General features: G+C 41.5%; 1 protein-coding gene across 3 annotated transcripts in view; it reads left to right on the top strand.

Annotated features, from left to right (window-relative positions):
• Positions 1 to 21,989, top strand: part of SPOCK2 (SPARC (osteonectin), cwcv and kazal like domains proteoglycan 2) — a 171,364-nt gene extending 149,375 nt beyond the window's left edge. For 2 of the 3 annotated variants that reach the window (XM_040437164.1, XM_040437162.1), the window contains 5 exons: positions 66 to 188; positions 2,383 to 2,601; positions 6,548 to 6,610; positions 16,134 to 16,271; positions 19,751 to 21,989. In XM_040437164.1, coding sequence (XP_040293098.1) covers positions 66 to 188; positions 2,383 to 2,601; positions 6,548 to 6,610; positions 16,134 to 16,271; positions 19,751 to 19,896 — 689 coding nt within the window. In that variant the 3' untranslated portion in view covers positions 19,897 to 21,989. The remainder of the gene's footprint in view (positions 1 to 65; positions 189 to 2,382; positions 2,602 to 6,547; positions 6,611 to 16,133; positions 16,272 to 19,750) is intronic. The other variant, XM_040437163.1, reaches the window with a different exon arrangement.
• Positions 21,990 to 22,629: the final 640 nt, after the last annotated feature.

Raw genomic sequence — 22,629 nt, 5'->3', positions numbered from 1 at the left:
ATAATCATGTTCATTGTGATTCAGAAGGTGCCCTTCTTAATGTTTATATTTTTTGCCTCCTTCAGGAGAAACATGCACTGGTCAAGATTTAGCAGATCTTGGAGACCGTTTAAGGGATTGGTTCCAGCTGCTTCATGAGAACTCAAAGCAGAATAACACAGCAAATCCTGGAGCAAAGCAAGTCAATGGTACTGTAATCATTCTAGGGTCATCGCCAATGTTTTCTTCCAAGGCTAACTTCACACATGCGGCAAAGTTATCTGGCAGGCTGGTCTGTGTTCTGACTCGGGCACAGCTGGATAGTGCCGCATGTACGCCGGACCCTATTGACTATAATGGAGTCTGGCATCTGACAAAATAAATTGCTGCAAGCAGTGTTTTTTGTCCGGTGACAGGCCCAATCTCATTGGGGGTCCGTCAGGCATGAAGCGCTATCTGTCTACACCAAGTCTGGATAACACCAGCAGGCTATTTTCTGCAGGAACAGTCTGCCGGATAGTCGGCATGTCACTTAGATAATACTAAGCAATAATCAGAATTCATTTCACACTAGGCATTGAATCTTTAGCGCCTAGATCGCGCCACCCCTTCTTTGCTGAATTTATATTAGATTGGTTGTCATAAGGTAGGGGGACATATAAGAGATACAAGATCAGCCTAGGATCCTTGCATTTCATTGGTGAGGAGGAGAGTGGATGAGACCAGCCTAGGAGCTTTCAATTTGATTAGGAGAATTAGATAAGACCAGACCAGGAGCTTTGGATTTGATGGGGGAAAGAAAGAAAGGACACTAGGTCAGGTTTGATTGTGGGGAAAAGGGAAAGGGGTTATAAAACCAACCCTAAACATTTCATTGTGGATGATAGATTGATTCATTTCTGTTTTAGTATATGCTCTTCAGTGCTATGACAGAATAATGCAATTTATATTCATCTAATTGATTGTAGAATTGCAACACATATACATTGGGGCTTTATATTGTTGCATTACTATGACTATACGAATTACACTTTGGTCTTTCTGAAATGAAAGATATATAAATGGTATTTCTTTCATTAAAGAAGCCAGAATAAAGAGTTCCAATAGGAATTAATGAATATGTAACAATACATGCGGGTGTCAATTAAAAGATTCAGAGGAAGCATCTGGCCTTAGTTATAGAAGCAGTTTGAATGAAACTCGGGCCAATAATTTATTGGATCCTTTAGTATTCCAAGAGTGCGTGATCAGTTCTTTGAAGAAATGATTCACTGCTTAATTAGCACTTCATTAGTAAAGCAAAACATTTTAGAAGTTAATTATCAGAATATCCTGGCATGACACAGGGACAATAGTGCCACCGAGTGATGTTGACAAACAGTTTGACATGGTCCTGACCAGAACATAAGCACACATGGAGTCCATCTAACACAGCATTTCACAGATGTTACACAATTGAGGCTAGACTGGAATATTTGGTTAAACCCAAGAAAAATGCTAATCTTCTACAGATTGAGGCCATAGCCTTAATAAATTGGACAATGCATTCTCTGTTGTCTAATTCATATTCTCCTTTGTTCCTTCATACCTTCTGCACAAGATAAGTTGTGTGGAGAATAAATACCTCTCTTTATTTCATATTATGTTTTAATACCTTATTATGGCTTTAAACCTGAATGGGCATTAAAGTGCCAGTGGCTAAATCCTCAGTGAACTTTGTCAGATTATGAAACAATTTTGCCTATACAATCACATGACAATACAAAACAAATTCCTATGCATTATCGCTCTGGATAATGAATTTTTAACTATTGGTGACGATGGAGCTGACTCTAGTTCCTATGGCTTACCTTGAAATTACTTGATTCTTCTTAGAACTTATTTACTATTGTGTGAGCTCTAACTTAATATTGTTTATATCACATTAAACTGGTAAGACACTGATGGTAATAGAGATTAACTGTTATAAGTCCTGGACATATGGGATAGATTCAACTAGATGTGTCACTGAATCTCAACAATATCATACCAGTCAACCAATGTCCATTTGTCCTATTTGGGCATATAGATATCATAGAAGGATGTCCCAGTTCCTGGGTCGGCCATTCATTGGAATAGTCTGTATGTGATACTACATACTGGACCTCCCCCCAGGAGGTGGAAGCAGCTGAGCACCCTAGTGGTCTTTAGAGAAGGTTTTATCTTCATGAGAATGGTTATTTCTCAATAATAGAAATACACCAATGTTGTCCAGTTATGAAAATGACTTTCAATAATATTTTTCTTTGTGACTGGAATTTTATTACAGTATATAAATCAAACATGTGGATAATACAGTCTAATATTGGTGTTAGAATTTAGACATTTTCTAGCAGTTATTAACTGAGGCTGTTCTTTATGCAGTGTTAGACAAAACCCTGGTGGCCAGTTGCAAAGACTCAATAGGCTGGATGTTCTCGAAGCTGGACTCCAACAATGACCTCTTTCTGGACCAAGCAGAGCTGGCAGCCATCAACCTTGACAAGTATGAGATCTGTATCCGGCCCTTCTTCAACTCCTGTGATACTTACAAGGATGGGCGGGTATCCACTGCTGAGTGGTGCTTCTGTTTCTGGAGAGAGAGTAAGCAAGAAATTAAAAGAGACTTTATCACATTAGAGCAAACCACATTGAAATGGAACAGTTATGTAACTTGGAGTAAAAAAACAACAATGTAGGATGTGCACAGATCTGTAAATGTTTCATGTGTTGGGCCTTAGGCCTTCCTCAAAGACCAGTTGTCCAATTCAGCATTCATTCATTCACTTATTCATCTGTGTGTGTTTTAGAGCTACAGTCAGCTTAATCTAAACCCTGAACTTATTAATATAGCTCAATTCACAGAGATGACTTTGAGGCAAAGCATTAGGTCAAAATTGTAAGCAAATATGTTGTATAGACAAATTATAAAACCCAAATTGTTCAATATACAGGGGAAATAATAGAGGTTACTATTACACTAGCTTGAAGCTTCACCTTAGTTTGGTAAGTGAAATTCTTATTAGTTCTAGTAACCTGTGCAGACTACTTAGAGGACAACTATGCAATGATGAGAACATAGAACATAGAAACTGTTTGAACCCAAGACCTCTGTGCTAGTAGTTAACAGTGTTAGGCCTCATGCACATGACCATTGTGTGCATCCGTGTCCGTTTCAATGGGTCCGTTGAAAACTCGGAAAATGCACAGTTTTTCATCCGAGTCCGTGATCCGTGTTTCCTGTCCGTCAAAAAAATATGACCTGTCCTATTTTTTCGACGGACAACGGTTCACGGACCCATTCAAGTCAATGGGTCCGTGAAAAAACACGGATGCACACAAGATTGTCATCCACGTCCGTCATCTGTGTCAGTAGGCTACTTTCACACAGACGGATCCGCTGATCCGTCTGCATAAAAGCTTTTTAGATCTGAGTTTTCACTTCGTGAAAACTCAGATCCGACAGTATATTCTAACACAGAGGCATTCCCATAGTGATGGGGACGCTTCAATTTAGAATATACTAAGAACTGTGTACATGACTGCCCCCTGCTGCCTGGCAGCACCCGATCTGAGGGGTTAATTGTGCGTACCTGAGGGGTTAATTGTGCGTATCATAGCCCCCTGTAAAAGATCAGGTGCTGCCAGGCAGACCCCCCTCCCTCCCCAGTTTTAAATTCATTGGCGGCCAGTGCGGCCCCCCCTCCCTCCCTCCCCTGTATTTAACTCATTGGTGGCCAGTGCGGCCCCCCTCCCTCCCCTGTATTTAACTAATTGGTGGCCAGTGCTGCCCCCCTCCCTCCCTTCCCTGTATTTAACTCATTGGTGGCCAGTGCGGCCCCCCCTCCCTCCCCTGTATTTAACTCATTGGTGGCCAGTGCGGCCTGCCCTCTCCCCCACTCCTAATTAAAATCCCCCCCCATCATTGGTGGCAGCGGAGAGTTCCGATCGGAGTCCCAGTTTAATCGCTGGGACTCCGATCGGTAACCATGGCAACCAGGACGCTACTGCAGTTCTGGCTGCTATGGTTACTTAGCAATTTTAGAAGCATTATACTTACCTGCGATGTCTGTGACCGGCCGGGCGCTCCTCCTACTGGTAAGTGACAGGTCTGTGCTATAAGGAATGCGCCGCACAGACCTTTTACTTACCAGTAGGGGGAGCGCCCGGCCGGTCACAGACATCGCAGGTAAGTATAATGCTTCTAAAATTGCTAAGTAACCATGGCAGCCAGGACTGCAGTAGCGCCCTGGTTGCCATGGTTACCGATCGTAGTCCCAGCGATTAAACTGGGACTACAATCGGAACTCTCATTACGCAGTGGTTCACCTTCAGTCATGGAAGAATGGACCGTTCCTTGAAGAATTGACCCTGGTTTACCTTCAGTCATGTGAGAATGGACAGTTCCTTGAAGAACAGTGACCCTGTGTGTCAAGGGTAGTCACAGACTGGTCGTGGACACAAAGCAGTAATGGCCATGCCTGAACCCTGTGTCCTCTGCCGCCTCCTATTCATTTGTGAAGCCTGATGTCAGCCAGCAGGTCACACTGGGTGACGGGCTCGCAGGCGGCAGATCCTGGGTGTAGGTCCCTATTAAATATTCAGCGTGGCTTTTATACAGCCTTTCAAGCAGAAAATTGTGAACCGCCTGAACCCTGGCTGTTTCTCATTGTTCTATTCAGTTCTGAGAATTCGGCTGCTCCAAACCCCCTCGTTGTATGTCCACCCCCCAGCAGCTGTGTGCGGGGGCATAAGGTGGGGTGCAGCCCCTCAATAATGCATCAGTGCAGAACGGTTGCCACCAATGATGGGGGGGGATTTTAATTAGGAGGGGGGGAGAGGGGAGGCCGCACTGGCCACCAATGAATTAAATACAGGGGAGGGAGGGGGGGCCGCATTGGCCACCAATGAATTTAAAACTGGGGAGGGAGGGGGGTCTCCCCCCTCCTGCCTGGCAGCACCTGATCTCTTACAGGGGGCTATGATACGCACAATTAACCCCTCAGGTGCGGCACCTGAGGGGTTAATTGTGCGGATCACAGCCCCCTGTAAGAGATCTGGTGCTGCCAGGCAGCAGGGGGCAGTCATGTACACAGTTCTTAGTATATTCTAACTTAAAGCGTCCCCATCACTATGGGAACGCCTCTGTGTTAGAATATACTGTCGGATCTGAGTTTTCACGATATAACTCAAATCCGATGGTATATTTTAACATAGAGGTGTTCCCATGGTGATGGGGACGCTTCAAGTTAAAATATTCCATTGGATTGGAGAAAACTCTGATCCGATGGTATAATAGGGACTCCTGACTTTACATTGAAAGTCAATGGGGGACGGATCCGTTTGCAATTGCACCATATTGTGTCAATGTCAAACGGATCTGTCCCCATTGACTTGCATTGTAAGTCAGGACGGATCCGTTTGGCTCCGCACGGCCAGGGGGACACCAAAACTACATTTTTTTTTACTTTCCTTCATGTCTATGGATCCTCCAAAAATCAAGGAAGAACCACGGAAGAAAAAACGAACACGGATCACGGAACCCGTTTTTGCGGACCGCAAAAAAAACCGGTCGTGTGCATGAGGCCTTAACCAATGAACCCAGGGGAGTAGCTATAGGGGGTGCAGATGCAGCAGTTGCTACTGGGCCAAGGAGCCTGAGGGGGCCCAAAGACCTTTGTGCAACATAAGAAAACACTAGTATTATAGAAAGTGCATGCAGATCAAATTATATCTCTGGCTGGAGGGAAGGGGTTAGGTCAAGAATTTGGCATGGGGGGGATGCCGTTTAAGTTTTTGCCTCAGGTACATGAAGGCTATGTGCTCCCCGGCTCCTGCCCCTGGCCACAAAGCACTTAGGAAAGGAGGGCCAAGCTGAACTCTTGCACCAGGGCCCATGAGCCTTTCTAGCAAACAGTGGAGGTCTAAGCAGCTGGACCTCCACATATCTAACAATTATTACCCATCTGGTATATCATCATGTGAAAATATGGCAGCATGCATGCCTTCAAAGGAATGCATTTCCATCTTATTTAGGATCTCTATCATGCAGATGTCAAATGCAGGGATGCTCACAAGCACAAAGAAAAGTCAATTCTCATCCTCAACTAATCCAAATTAGTATAGCATGATTTCAGGAATAGATTTATTTATTTATTTTACACACTTATATAGAGCTGACATATATTCCTACTACCTATTATAATCCATGCCTGGTATTCTAATTTTTAATAGGCTGTCATAATGAACAAAGACTGTACTTGTACATGGTTAGACAATTGTATGGAAGGACAGTTAAGCCTAGGTTCACCATATCATGGGATGCAGTGGGATCTGGTGGGGTTCCAGCATAAATGCTGGCTTTCTGCTTGAAAAATGCTACTACTAATACTGTTAAAGACATTATGCACATAACTGTTGCATCTTTTGCAGAAATGTCATCACGTCATGGTCATGAGAATAGAATTTTGGACCATGGAATTAACCTTCAACTTATAACTGCCATTATCTGTCCCTGAGTTAATGGTGTCAGTGTTGTATTCTTTTGTAGAGCCTCCATGTCTTGCTGAACTTGAAAAAGTACAGATTCAAGAAGCAGCAAAGAAGAAGCCTGGTAAGCTTTGTATGTTATGAGCATGAACCTCCATCACTGCTTGTCTTTGTGCTGTGGTTGCCTAGAATGCATCGGTCACTCTTGCAAAAGGGGGCAACACATTTGGCCTGGCACCTGAGGGTTGTGATAACCATTTAAACACTGTAAAGCACTGTTATTAGATCATGCGTGTTATTTTTCATTGTATGATGGCCTTTTGTGGCGCCGCCAGAAGGCATTATACGGCACATTATTTTGACAGTGTATGATGGTGACAACACAGTTTGGCATTGTTATTTAGGTAACTGGAAGTATTATTTTGGCAACGTATTATATGGCGCTTATCATTTGACCTGTCTGTTGGTTCTCTAACCCCCCATGAAAAGCTGCTATTGATGAGGGAAGCCATGTCTAGCCATACATTTGCAGTAGATATAGGTGCTAGCAGAGGCATAACAGGGCATAATTTGTGTCTATTAAGTTATGGGACTTTCCTTGTGCTGTAAATGCTCTTTACAGTTGCAGTCTTCTGAACCCTTATTATAAATGTTTCATATGTAAACCTGGGTTAGAGCTTGGATTTGTTGATGGAGCCTGTATGGCTCCATCTGGTGCCATATGTATGAAGATATTCTCCCCTAGAAGCAAAAGGAAATACAACTTTACTTACACCATCTGAGCATGCCATGTATAGAGTGAAACAATAAAATATGACACGGTAGCTCCTGTACTCTTGTGGCAACTCTTTTATGGCTCCACAGAAAATAAAGCTGTAATACAGCAGTGTGCATGAGCCCTTAGAGACAAGTCAAGTTTGAACATGTTGTAATGTTGCTTACAATTAGCTGAAAGAGGATCTGCAACCTCTTCTGACATGTCTGTTTTTATACATCTCCCTAATAAACATTTTGGAGCATATACAGGGAGTGCAGAATTATTAGGCAAGTTGTATTTTTGAGGATTAATTTTATTATTGAACAACAACCATGTTCTCAATGAACCCAAAAAACTCATTAATATCAAAGCTGAATATTTTTGGAAGTAGTTTTTAGTTTGTTTTTAGTTTTAGCTATTTTAGGGGGATATCTGTGTGTGCAGGTGACTATTACTGTGCATAATTATTAGGCAACTTAACAAAAAACAAATATATACCCATTTCAATTATTTATTTTTACCAGTGAAACCAATATAACATCTCAACATTCACAAATATACATTTCTGACATTCAAAAACAAAACAAAAACAAATCAGTGACCAATATAGCCACCTTACTTTGCAAGGACACTCAAAAGCCTGCCATCCATGGATTCTGTCAGTGTTTTGATCTGTTCACCATTAACATTGCGTGCAGCAGCAACCACAGCCTCCCAGACACTGTTCAGAGAGGTGTACTGTTTTCCCTCCTTGTAAATCTCACATTTGATGATGGACCACAGGTTGTCAATGGGGTTCAGATCAGGTGAACAAGGAGGCCATGTCATTAGATTTTCTTCTTTTATACCCTTTCTTGCCAGCCACGCTGTGGAGTACTTGGACGCGTGTGATGGAGCATTGTCCTGCATGAAAATCATGTTTTTCTTGAAGGATGCAGACTTCTTCCTGTACCACTGCTTGAAGAAGGTGTCTTCCAGAAACTGGCAGTAGGACTGGGAGTTGAGCTTGACTCCATCCTCAACCCGAAAAGGCCCCACAAGCTCATTTTTGATGATACCAGCCCAAACCAGTACTCCACCTCCACCTTGCTGGCGTCTGAGTCGGACTGGAGCTCTCTGCCCTTTACCAATCCAGCCACGGGCCCATCCATCTGGCCCATCAAGACTCACTCTCATTTCATCAGTCCATAAAACCTTAGAAAAATCAGTCTTGAGATATTTCTTGGCCCAGTCTTGACGTTTCAGCTTGTGTGTCTTGTTCAGTGGTGGTCGTCTTTCAGCCTTTCTTACCTTGGCCATGTCTCTGAGTATTGCACACCTTGTGCTTTTGGGCACTCCAGTGATGTTGCAGCTCTGAAATATGGCCAAACTGGTGGCAAGTGGCATCTTGGCAGCTGCACGCTTGACTTTTCTCAGTTCATAGGCAGTTATTTTGCGCCTTGGTTTTTCCACACGCTTCTTGCGACCCTGTTGACTATTTTGAATGAAACGCTTGATTGTTCGATGATCACGCTTCAGAAGCTTTGCAATTTTAAGAGTGCTGCATCCCTCTGCAAGATATCTCACTATTTTTGACTTTTCTGAGCCTGTCAAGTCCTTCTTTTGACCTATTTTGCCAAAGGAAAGGAAGTTGCCTAATAATTGTGCACACCTAATATAGGGTGTTGATGTCATTAGACCACACCCCTTCTCATTACAGAGATGCACATCACCTAATATGCTTAATTGGTAGTAGGCTTTCGAGCCTATACAGCTTGGAGTAAGACAACATGCATAAAGAGGATGATGTGGTCAAAATACTCATTTGCCTAATAATTCTGCACGCAGTGTATGCTTATGACTCTATGTTGTACCACTCCTTTATTATTCCTGCTAGAAGTTATGAATGAATTGGTAGCAGTTTGCAATGAAGGTCCAGATGGGTGTTACCAGTTTGGGGGGGGGGGGGGGGGCCCTGTCACTGTGTCTGACACTGGAAGCACTGATTGGATAGCGTCATACTGTGCAGTGCCATACCCCAACTAGAAATACCCACCTAGACCTTTATTGCACACTATTGCTATACATTATTAATATTAACCCCTTAATGACCCTAGACAGATTTATCTGTCATGGGTAAACAGGGCATATATGGATCTGGCTCAGGAGGTGATCCCACTCCATACTCAGTTTATTATACAGCTGGCACCTGCAAAGACAAGGATTGGAGATAACTCCTGAGCCTGGTCATTTCATTCTTCAATGTGACTATGGCATCTAGGTGGTTAGACAGAGAGAGGGGGCTCTCTCTGTCCTCCAATCAGAGCCTCTGTGGCAAAATCACAAGGCTCTAATTGGTTGCTATGACAGACAGGAGCCTTGTGAAGGCTCCCAGGGCTGTCATAGTGGGATGCCTGAATAGTCATGCCTGAGGCATAATCTGACAGGCAGCCAGTGAAAATCCCATAGACTACAATAGTATTCTACTATAGTCAATGATACAAATGATCAGAAGATTGCATGTACAAGTCCCCTAAGGGGACAAAAATGACAGCATTGTTATGTGAATTCAAAAGATTTGAGAATAAAAAAGCTTTGTGCATCATGCCTGTCTCTGAGATCACTCAGGAATGTGGTCTTATCAGCACAATGGGGGGTGGATACTAACTATCTCTAACACACTACATTACAAGGAAAACTTTGTTATACAGAATATTAAAGGTAATATAAAACAGACATAATTAAAGGGGACAAAACCAATCAGTACTTAAAAGTACCCTTACAATACATTCCACCCTTGGTTCTTTCACTTTAATTAATTTTCAACAAGCAAAATCAGGACCTATTCTACATCTGCCAAAGCAAAATAAACTTTGTTAATTCCTGAATCTAATTTAATTGTTTCTATGTTTCAAGTAATACTATTCAATGCAATGTGTAATAACACTTTAAACCAATACTTATATATATATATATATATATATATATATATATATATATATATATATATACATTTTACAAGAAATAGAGATCCTCATCTTCCTTCTTCAACACATTAAATAAACAATATAAATTAATAACTTTTGAAGGTTTAGCACTGGATAACATTGTACTATACATCACAGTTCTTTCTAGTTATGTTTCATTTGCATGTTCATATCACATTGTGGTGTGAAACCAAAACATACAAGTGTAATTCATGGGTATCTTTTTCAATGCAACTCGTGTAGATAATAGAACACAACCCTTAATATCACATTTATTCATGAACCTTCTGAGATACCTAATGTTGTTTTGTGGTTTACTAATGTGTTGTATTGTGTATTCTGCACTTAATACCCTTTGGCATTTTGGTTTGCAGAAGTAACCAGCTTTTCTTGATGTTGAAATAAATAGACTTTTTTTTTCATGAAGGAAAACAGGACTTCTTGTCTTTCATGGGGGTGTCTTGTAACTTAGGGTACTTTCAAACTTGCGGCAGAAGAATCCGGCAGGCAGTTCCGTCGCAAAACGTATGCCAACTGATTGCATTTTAAGACTGGATCCTGATCCGTCTTGCAAATGCATTGCAAGAATGGATCCATCTGTCCGTTTGTCAAACGGACAAACGGATCAGTTTAGATTTTTTTCATATGCATGCGCAGACCGGAAGGACGGATCCGGCACTAATACATTCCTATGGAAAAAAATGCATTCAGGCAAGTTTTTTTGGCCGGAGATAAATCCGTACCATGCTGCAGTTTTATCTCCATCCTGATCAGTCAAAAAGACTGAACTGAAGACATCCTGATGCATCCTGAACGGATTGCTCTCCATTCAGAATGCATGGGGATAAAACTGATGAGTTATTTTCCAGTATAGAGTCCCTAGGATGGAACTCTATAATGCTGGAAAAGAAAAACGCAAGTGTGAAAGTAGCCTAAGCGATGGGCACAAGGGCTGTCTTTGTGTCTGTGACATCCACCATATCCTCCTCCCTTCTAGGTCATCTAAGTCCACTCCTTCCGGTTGGAGGGTGCAATCCTCCCTCTTTTAGTCAGTCTACTTTCAAATGTTTATGAGGACAGATCACTGGTGTTAGGCTACTTTCACACTGGCTGCAGGATGGATCCGACAGGCTGTTTACCCTGTCGGATCCGTCCTGACGCTATTTCGCCATGCCGCCGGACTGCCGCTCAATCCCTATTGACTATAATGGGGACGGGGCGGAGCTCCAGCGCAGCACGGCAGTGCACGGCGAGAGGCCGCCGGACTAAAAGTACTGCATGTCCGACTGTTTAGTCTGGCGGCCTCTCGCCGTGCACTGCCGTACTGCGCCGAGCTCCGCCCCGTCCCAATTATAGTCAATGAGGACGGAGCGGCGGTCCGGCGGCACGGCGAAATAGTGGCAGGACGGATCCGACACGGTGAACAGCAAGTCGGATCCGTCCTGCCACTAGTGTGGAAGTACCCTTATCAGAACATTTAACATGTCACAGTCAACATACAACTCAAACATAGAAACAAACAAATCTGATAATACAAACATGAACACATGAAGGGCCCATAAGAAACATTTCATTGAATTCAATAAAAAAAAATGTTGAGCTCAATCAAAAATTTGGGCACCAATAAAAAAACTAAAATCTCCCAATAAAAAAATAAAAATCCCCAATGTGCATTATAAAAAAAAAAATATGGTACTCCATACACATTCACATTTCCATTTATTCATTTCTTGCTGGAGCATTACTTATTCATATCCACACACAGCTCATAACCACGACCTTATACATGAAGTACAGACTGCACACACAGCACTGCTGAGCATCCATCAGCACACCTATTCTATAAAACTGCAACTTAAAGAGGACCTTTAACTAGATTAAAAAATCTAAACTAACTATACAGACATGGAGAGCGGCGCCCAGGGATCCCCCTGCACTTACTGTTATACCTGGGCGCCGCTCCGTTCACCCGGATACACATACCACACGCAGAATTACTGATAATCTCTATTGCTGTTCTGTCATTACTTGCCAACGCCTTATGGTCTTTAATCTGTAATATATCAAAATCTTATAACAAGACAGCATACAAGTTATAATAATAAAACAATTTTTGTTAAAACCAAATCATTTTATATGACTGAATTGGTGGTGCACATATAATAATTTTTCTTTAAGGCTGTGTTCCCACATTACAATTAGCTGCTTGGGAAAGAAGATTATTAAATAATCTTCACTTGTTTGTGCCTTGTGAAAGCTATTGCATATCACTTACTAAAAACATCCTACATTTTAATAATCTTACACTCTATTTGTCTTCTGATAACCCCTCCTCCTCCCTTCTTCATAGTCATGTTTGCATTGTGTAGAATCCAAAATCCCTTACCTAAGGAATGTTTGTGCCTAGGAAACTATAAGTCTGTTAGCAAGTATTCTGTTAAGGCTGGGGGATAGGATCAGCCCACATGCAGCAATCAGCTGCCCTTTCCTAATTCTTATCTCTCAAGTATTCATCCAACTTTCCTGAGACTTCAACAAAGAGAGAAAAGCATAGCTATACAATCAGACTAGAAGGGGATGGGGCCAAAAAATACCAAAGAACAAAGAACAGTCCACACATATCCACCCATTCTTCAAGAAAACCATCTGTACACAATTCTTCTTTAACAATTTTTAACTTAATACATATACCACAAACTGTAATCATTCTCAAACTTCAACAGTCTAATAGTTCTTGAAACCAGAACAGAAATATATTTCTAACACCTTCACCTTCATATTCTTAATGCTAGCCACAGATTTATTGGCACACACTAGGTACAATACTTATTCATTATTAATTGACAAACAGCCTCCAATGTATCACACTTATTGTCCTTTACTGCTTATATTTGTTACAAAACAATATCTCATCTCTAATGCTATGGCCAAAGGTATTTCCTACTTGGACACACACACACACATAGCATTAGGGTAAAAAACAAAATCTAAACAGTTAATTTACGAATATTTAACACAAGTGCCGTTCTGGTCATTGTAGACACTTGGGCACTTTTCTCTCCTGCCGGTGCCATAAATTAACAGCTTGACACTGTTCTGTTTTCCAAGTCTGATCTCTGATGTCCACAGTCTACAAGCTCTTACTACATAAAGTCTTTTCACAAAAAATTTGCTCAGTTCTACAACTTCCAAAAGAACCGTACTAGATGCTACCAAGCCTACTACAACCCAACTGATTTGATAGTGCAACCATTAATAATCTGCCTGCAGATTATTAGATTCCTGCAAATGCCCTGGTTCCCATTCAGATTGGCAGGACCAAACTACCATCTCTATGTAACACCCTAGCAACAATAGGCATATCTATTTTCTCAAATTCCACTTCTGACACCAAGTGTTACGTGAATTCAGAAGATTTGAGAATGAATAAGCTTACCCAGGCTAAGTGAATAAATATATTTACTAAGTGTGATTAAATATAAGATAAAACAGACAAATCATATACAGAATAACAAAAAGTAAATAATCATCACTAGCCTACATATGCAATATGGTATAGGACTCCGATCAGACATGACCAGGGTGTACAAGAGATATAGCAAATAAATACTTACATCCTACCTAGGATGAAGTTCCAAATGGAGCCCCGCCTAATTGTCAGTGCAGACCACATTTATTCCCATCAGCCCCTCCTCCAGTGTGCTTCACGCATGTCTTTGAGATCACTTAGGAATGTGGTCTTATCAGTGCAATGGGGGATGGATACTAACTAATATAAGAGACAGAATTAAAGGGAACATAATTAAAGGCAATAGAACAAATCAGTACTTAAAAATACCCTTACAATCTAATATATATGAAGCTGAGTGTATGTGTATGTCCGCTAAAGGAATCCATATTGTCGTATTTACAATCATGAAATTTGGCACACATATACATCAGGTGTCTGGCAAGGTTTTAGACCAGGTCTCAGCTCTCTAGGACGTACCGTTCCCAAGATATTCCCAAAAAATGCATTAGCCAATAGAAGCTTGGTCACATGACCCTTATTAACCAATAGAAGCTCGCAGGTCCTCCAGCCTCCACATACACAGTTTTATTCCAGGTTTCCATAACAACCCAGACATTTATCTTCACTGCTGTAGGAGAGCTTTAAAGGAAATCTGTAAACAGGATAATTGCTATTGAAGTAAAGCCATGGCCTAATAGCACTTAGTACCTTATTTCTAGATGTGCCTTTGTTTCAGCAATAGATGTTTTTATCCTCTGAAAATCCAGTTTATTTGGTATGCAAATGAGTCAGTAAGGTGCCCAGAGAGGCGTCTCTCTTGCAGGAAGGAGCCCGACACGCCCTCTGCCACAATGTGTCCACCCTCAAAAGACTTAATAACATGCCCCAGGTCCCGCTAAGCCTATGCCCCTAATCTGGTTAGGCCACACACCCTCCCACTCCTGAGCCGACAGAGATTGAAAAAATGCAGGTAAAAATCAACTTCTGTCAGCTGCAGGGGTGGGAGGGAGGGTGACTTTGTCCCTGCAGCTTACACTCAGACTTGGAGTGAGCTGTTCAAAAGGACACACCCCCGATTTGGTTAGGCCACGGCCCCTCCCACTCCTCAGCCGAAAGGGATTGAAAAAATGGAGTTAGAAATCAACTTCTATGTCCTGCTAAGCCATGCCTAGAACTGGTTAGGCCACGCCCACCCACTCTTGAGCCGACAGGGATTGAAAAAATGAAGTTAAAAATCAACTTCTGTCAGCTGCAGGGGTGGGAGGGAGGGTGACTTTCTCCCTGCAGCTCACACTCAGACTGTACAGTGCTGCTGTCTTAGAGTGAGCTGTTCAAAAGGACACCCCCCCCGATCCAGTAAAGGCCACTGTTAAGGGGGCGGGCCCCTGTGGAGATCACTGTCAAGTGGGTGGTATGCTGTGAAAGTCACTGTTAAAGGGGAAGGCTGCTGTAAAGGTCAAAGTTAAGGGTGTGGGCTGCTGTGGAGGTCCAATTTTAAGGGACGGGGCACTGTGGGGGGGTCAGTGTTAATGGGTGGGGGGCTGTGGAGGTCACTGTTTTCGGGGCGGGGTGCTGTAGATGTCTCTGTTGTAGTGGATAGTGTTGATATCTTTTAACGACACGCACAAACATTAAATTAAATAGATTAAATATACCCGAGCGAAGCTGGGTCCTTCAGCTAGTACAAGCATAAAAATTTAAAATGTTCTTAAAAAACACACAAAATATAAAAAATTCAAATCATCTCTCTTTCACAATTTTGCATATAAAAATAAAGATACAATAATAAAATAAACATAATTGGTATTTTTGCAGCGTAATAAATGTTATAATGAAAAAAAATTATAAAGTTGCGCAATTTGTCTTTTGGTCACATTGCCCCTCCAAAATTTATACTGCATAAATTTGGTTATTGCTGTAGTTGTACTGACCCACAGCGCAGTGAACTCTGTAAAAAAAACTAAAACTAATAAACATGACATAATCGTTTTTGCATTTCCGAATATAAAGCTATGATAAATTAAATGGTGCCATTAAAGTATATAACTTGGCCCAAAAAAAAGAAGCCCTCATATGATGTTTGAATAAAAAATGAAAAATGTAAAAAGTTATGGATAAAAAAAAGTTGGGTCATTAATGGGTTAATGCTATTCATTCCTAACTTCTAACAGAAATAATAAAGGAATGGCATGTTATTGAGGCATAAGAATAGATGCTCCAGAATTTTCATTATGTGGGGATGGAAGTCGTTACTGAAACAGACATGTCTGGAGAGGTGACAAGTGCTTTTTAATGATAAAAAATTGCCCACCTTTCATAACAGATGACTTTTTGGAACCTGCATGACACACAGAAATCAAGATTTGTAACACAATATAAGATTGGTATTACAGTTATGATGTCTGTGTTGTAGGAGTTTTCATCCCCAGCTGTGATGAAGATGGATACTACAGGAAGATGCAGTGCGATCAGGCCAGTGGGGAGTGTTGGTGTGTGGATCAGCATGGCTCTGAGCTAACAGGCACCAGAATACATGGGAACCCAGACTGTGGTAGGTTTCACTAACCCCTATACGAATAACGTGATGGCAGGAGAGACCAACAATGCAAACGTACGTTTATATAAAGGTGCATCTCAATAAATAGAATCAATCATCAAAAAGTTAATTTATTTCAGTAATTCAGTTCAAAAAGGTAAACTCCTATATTACATAGATTCATTACACACAGAGTGATCTATTTCAAGTGTTTATTTCCTTTAATGTTTATGATTATGGTTACAGCTAATGAAAACCCGAAAGTCAGTATCTCAGAAAATTAGAATATTACCATATATAAGACCAAATTTTATATATATATATATATTTATATATATATATATATATATATACAGGTAAAACTCGAAAAATTAGAATATTGTGCAAAAGTTCATTTATTTCAGTAATGCAACTTAAAAGGAATTGCATTAATGCAGCTTAAAATTACAAATTTGTGAAAAGGTTCAATATTCGAGGCTCAAAGTGTCACACTCTAGTCAGCTAATTAATCCATACCCCCTGAGCAAAGGGAACCTCAAAATTGGGACTTTGGGGTTTCATAAGCTAGAGGCCATAATCATCCAAATTATAACAAATAAAGGCTTGAAATATCTCACTTTGCATGTAATGAGTCTGTCTCATATGTTAGTTTCACCTTTTAAAGTATAACTGTCGTATTTTTATTTTTTTTGGAGTATTGGATTGTGATGATTAATATGACCTTGGTGGCCCTATTTCAACTTTTCACTGTGTATTCAATTACCCCTTAATTCCACATTTTTGTTCCCTATACTGCCTACTTTTACCTGTGCTTAAAATAGGGTTGCTAGGCATGGTCCGGGAGCACCCTGCGTGCAAGGTCACATTACTGACAGCCAGGGACTGTAAGTAAATGATTAAAGCCAGGTCCTCCCCAGCAGCTGATAACAGTGCCTGGGCTGTGTGCACTTCTCCCTGTCCCTGCGCTTGGCAGACGCTCCCTCACTCAGCAGAGCTGAAGAATGCAGGGTTGAAGCAGCGCAGACCAGGGAGGGGAGATCTGCCATCTGCTCAGTGTATAAATGAAAGCAACATGTGGTAAGAGGACCCCTTTGTGCTGCAGGAGATTAACCCTTTAGGGGGGAGGGCTCTGGTTACTGACACTTTTGGGGGGCTATTGTTACTGGCTAGTGAGGGCAGGCGGGATTAGCCTCAGGGTGAGGGCAGTGGCGGCCATCTTAACTGAATAGTGAAATTGCAGTTTTATGCAGACTGGTTGCTAAGGGCTGAATCTTATTAAATATGGGGTAAGTCAGTCTAATAGTAACTGATTCTGGAATATCATGTTATTAGTAACTACATATATGAAAATTGAAATTAGGGTCTAAATGTGACAGTTATCACTTAAGTTGCATTACTGAAATAAATGAACTTTGCACGATATTCAAATTTTTCAAGTTTCACCTGTATATATATAATTTTACATATAGAATTTTAATGCAGAAATGTTGGCCTACTGAAAAGTATCTACAGTATATGCACTCAATACTTGGTCAGGACTGCTTCCATGCGGCATGACATGAAGGTGATCAGCCTGTGGCACTGCTGAAGTGTTATGGAAGCCCAGGTTGCTTTGATAGCGGCCTTCAGCTTGTCTGCATTGGTGGGTCTGGTGTCTCTCATCTTCCTCTTGACAATAGCTGAATTATATGCAGATTTAAATGCACAGATAATAGTTTAGGAGATTAACTATGCGGTCACATTTAGCAATCTTAAGCTAATGACAGATCGGCATTTTTATGCAAGATTATGGTGTAGAAATTTGCATGCGATCGTTTACTCTCTTAATCAAGGATCATTCACTGTTTTTAGACAACGACTCACATCGCAGGAAGATCACACAATATACCTGTACATTACCTCAATTTAATAATGAAAAATAATGTTTCCATAAATGATTTTACAAGTGTTGCATGATCATTTTCAGTACATCTAGTTGCCACATACATTTACACTACATGATTATCGTCCAGCGTGAATCATTAGCATTTGAATAACAATTATCTGCTCATCTGAATGCTTCTTATTAGGGTCTGACTACAAGCTTGTTGCCTGTTTCCACTGACAACTATCATACATATCAGTGGAGTTCTAGGATATAGTATAAGCTTTAACTCAAGATCAGTATAAGATCATTTAGGCAATGTATATACAAGGTTACCCTCCTTTTTATGCAACTTACATCTAAATCTTTAGAATGGTGTTCAAAGGTGAGAATGTCTTATAACTGCTTCCCAACATCTGCCGTATATATTAAGTGTTCAATGTTGACCGCAGTATCTAAATTGTTTTTATAGAGTGAATGGAAATACTATGGAGATGAGGGGGATGAGAGACTTCAGGGCCAGGCATGAGTTGTCTCCATTGCATGGCCCCTTCAGTCAAAGCTTTGGAGGCGTGGACCTTAAGGCAAATGAGAGGTGCATCTGGGTGCAACAAGGTGTAACGACAACGCCCTTGTCACACTCAGGGGCTACAAGAGACCAAAAGAAACTTTGCAATATGTCTTATCAGTGAGAAATGTCTAGATTTCATGTTATCAGTTGTTTATCTCAGAAAACCATCAAGATGCAAACTTCCTAGTCTTCTGTATGACTTGAAGGGGAGTAAGACATTTATCTTGTAGCAACCCTCATAGGGAGCAAACTGTTAGTAATTGAACTCAAGGATACAACAGTACACATTAAAATCCCAAACTCCCTCTAGTGGTGACTGCAAATTACAGAATTTTATCATTTAAGAAATTAATCAACCCAGAATTTTGAAGCTATTGTAATTGTATTTTCACCCTATAAGACGCATCTGCCCATAAGGCGCACCTAGGATTTAGAGAAGGAAAATCAGAAAATAAATATTTTTCATCAAACAGATCAGATTCCCAATGTTTATTAATCCTCAGCTCAGACCCCAAATGTTAATCATACCTCAGTTCAGACCCCAAATGTTAATCAGACCTCAGCTCAGACTAGCAATGTTAATTAGACTCCCAAATCAGATCAGACAAGAAAAATATAAACTTAACTCTCCTGTTCTGGATGCCCGCTTCTGCTTCTGAGATCCAACTCTCTTCATGCCACTCTGCACTGTAACCTGACATTGCATGGTTTGAGAGCACAGAGCATGCCTATGTTCTCATACTGTGCTCAGGTCACAGCATGTGGCGCTGGCAGACGAAGACCAGGAAGCAGTGAGTACAGAGCCAGCACATGCAGAACTGCATTCACCTCTCCCCGATTCTACTGTACGAATGAACCCCAGAGTAATGGAAGCCCTGATTAGTATTTGCCCCATAAGACGCACTGACATTTTTCTACCACTAGGGTGGAAAAACTGCATCTTATAGGGCGAAACATACGGTAATTCAATAAATAAAAAAATGGTGGTGGACATTTACTTAAAACGTAACAAATAATTTCCATCATGAGACCAAACTGTTGTCCCCTCTTTGATACCAGATGACGTTGTTGGATTCTCTGGAGATTTCGGTAGTGGTGTTGGCTGGGAAGATGAAGAAGAGAAAGAGACAGAAGATGCTGGTGAGGAAGCAGAAGAAGAAGAGGGCGAGACAGGCGAGGCAGATGACGGAGGATACATTTGGTAGACCCTGAACAGCACAGCCCTATATGGGCCATGCCACCAAGTTTGGAAGACTGCAGTAAATAGTTATCAGATGCCACAGCGATCAGGAAACACAGCTGAATGTACATTATAATTCAACAGAAATTGTGTGTGTGAGCATGCAAGTGTGCCTGTTGACTGACTGCTTTGAAATTGCAGCTCATTTCCCTCCCATATTCTGAGTGAGCTGGTCTACAGCAGACAAAAAAAACACGTTTATTCATTTTCCTTTAAAAACATGGCGTTGTTGGCATATAATCTAACATTGGATTATCTCATTTGTTATCTCCAGAATCAAGCACACATGTCTGACACTCTTTGTCCTTGGGTTTAGAGCTAGTTTTTAGCCACAAGACAGACATACATTATACAATGTTTCTGTAGTTGATGATGGTGGAAAGAAAGTACTAATATGTAGGTAGGACCATAAGAACTATTCTCTAGCTTGACGTCTTCACTGGGGTTTCAAACATTTGCTTTATATGATGCATTAAAGAGTTATTGCAATCTCAGACATTTATGGCATGTCCACGAGATATGCCATAATTCTGTTATAAATGCCCTAACTCTGGGAATTGCAATATATCTCTAGCATCGGGCTCCCCAAAGTTGTCCATCTTGTATACAGCGGCCAGAGTCAGGAATATGGAAACAGTTGAGTGTGCTGTGGTATGCTGTTTCCGTAAATCTCATAGAAGCAAATATAAGTACAGAAACAGCATATCCCAGCAAGCTACACGGTTTTCCTAACTTGTGAGAAACAGAAACAGAGTAATGTGGACAGCTTGGTTGCTTATGAAGTCCCAACCACCTCTGGCCACCACATCTAGACCAGGATAGCCTCGTTTTAGATAGATGCAGGTCCCAGATGTGGGATCCACATCCTAGCAGACATTTATGGCATATCCTGTGTAATTGCAATTGATATCTGAGGTGGGAATAATCATTTAATGTAAACCTTGTGCTTGCTGATAGTTCCATGCGAAATGTCTTCCTCCTCCTCATAATAGTAATGTCACAATTATGACATTCTGATTTGGATGGGAAGTAACATGATTTGTAGACCTCAAGTCACAGTTGGTTTGAAGTCTACCACTAGAGTTCACTTACCTGAATAGTCACATTAATCTACTGTTTTCATTATTATGTGCAGCATGTCATCAATTAGATCCATTGTGTTTGCTTCCTAAATTAATATATCCTTTGACAACAGAAATACCTATTAACATATTTAGTAGAATACATCTTTATGAAACTTGCAAACAGAAATATATTGCTCATCATATACCTGTAAATAGTACAAATATGTAAAAAATGAATTAAAGAAAGCGCTATTTTTCCACCTACATCTACAACAGTAAAAAGGGGCTATTTTGCGATCATCGCATTATTGCAATTATGTATTATGATACTTGTAGGCACCATAAAAGAGTAGTTTGACCAGTCCCACTCCTCTCCTGTTGAAGGTGCAGCAAATGTTATTGTCACGACAGAGGGGAGGGATAAGTGCTGCCCTAAACTCCACCCCAACTCTGTCCCTGCCTACTTGCACGGCCCGTCCTAACCGACGGCGTACAACTTGGCGGAATTCCCTCGCTTAGATACATGCAGGGGCCTAAGAAGATAAGAGGAATACCGTAATAGAGTCAGGAAAGCCAAAGTCAAAGCAAGGAGGTCACGCAGGTACACAGGGAGGAATACAATTACGAGGTCAAAACACAATCCGGAGTCAGAAGCCAAGAGGTCACGTCAAATCCAGGGAGGTCACAAGGTCAAGGTAAAAAACAGAGCCTAGGTCCAAGAACACAGTAATGCACAATAGGAAACTGCTGGTGATGTTAGCAAGACCAATCACAGGCAACCTGTGGCCAGCAGGTTACCTGTTTAAATAGGTCCTTCTGATGGGTCATGTGACGTGGCCAGCATCACATGACCCATCCCCCGCAATTCAGAACAGCTGAGCGCCGACTCATCAATATCGGCGCTCAGTTCCCCACGTGCTCATTGCCTAGGGGATGGAGGACGCCGGCCACGCCGTGGAAGCGTGTGAGGCCGGGTCCTTCCCGCCCTCTGGTTGCTATGGAGATGAGGACGCCGGCGCTGCAGAGGGGAAGCGCGTCTCCGGCTCCCCGTTACAGTTGTACAAAATTTTAACAAAATTGTCATTATGTAAAATTGGAGACACAGTATGGGCCTATAGTGCTCTATGGGAGCCAAATTATGGATCCATATTGGCCTTTGAATCCAACATGTTCTGCAAATCTGTAGAGAAAACATCATATTGCAAACAAGAAGTGGAGCAATCCAAAACCACCAATAAGACTGTTACTCTGATTTCAAAAACGACCACGGGGGTGGAGCCACTCCTCTGAAGAGTCACACTGGCCTGTCCTCTCTGGGCTTGATTGATGTCCCACAGACTTGGTACGTCATCAGGGGCATAGCTAAAGGCTCATGAGCCCTGGTGCAAGAGTTCAGCTTGGGCCCCCCTTCCCTCAGTGCTTTGAGGAAAGAGACATAGCCCTCCTGTTGCCTGAGGCAAAAATTGAAATAGCACCCCTCCCCCATGCCAACTTCTTGACCTAACACCTTCCATCCAGCCAACTTGAACATTCTGGGCCCCAGTGCAAAATCTATATTAGAGCCCTCCCAGCATGCACTTTCTATAATACCAGCAACTGCCACCTCTGCAACCCCTATAGCTACACCCCTGTAC

This window comes from Bufo bufo, chromosome 6 (assembly GCF_905171765.1).
Source record: "Bufo bufo chromosome 6, aBufBuf1.1, whole genome shotgun sequence".
Lineage (NCBI taxonomy): Eukaryota > Metazoa > Chordata > Amphibia > Anura > Bufonidae > Bufo > Bufo bufo.
This window is presented reverse-complemented; position numbering and strand designations above follow the sequence as displayed.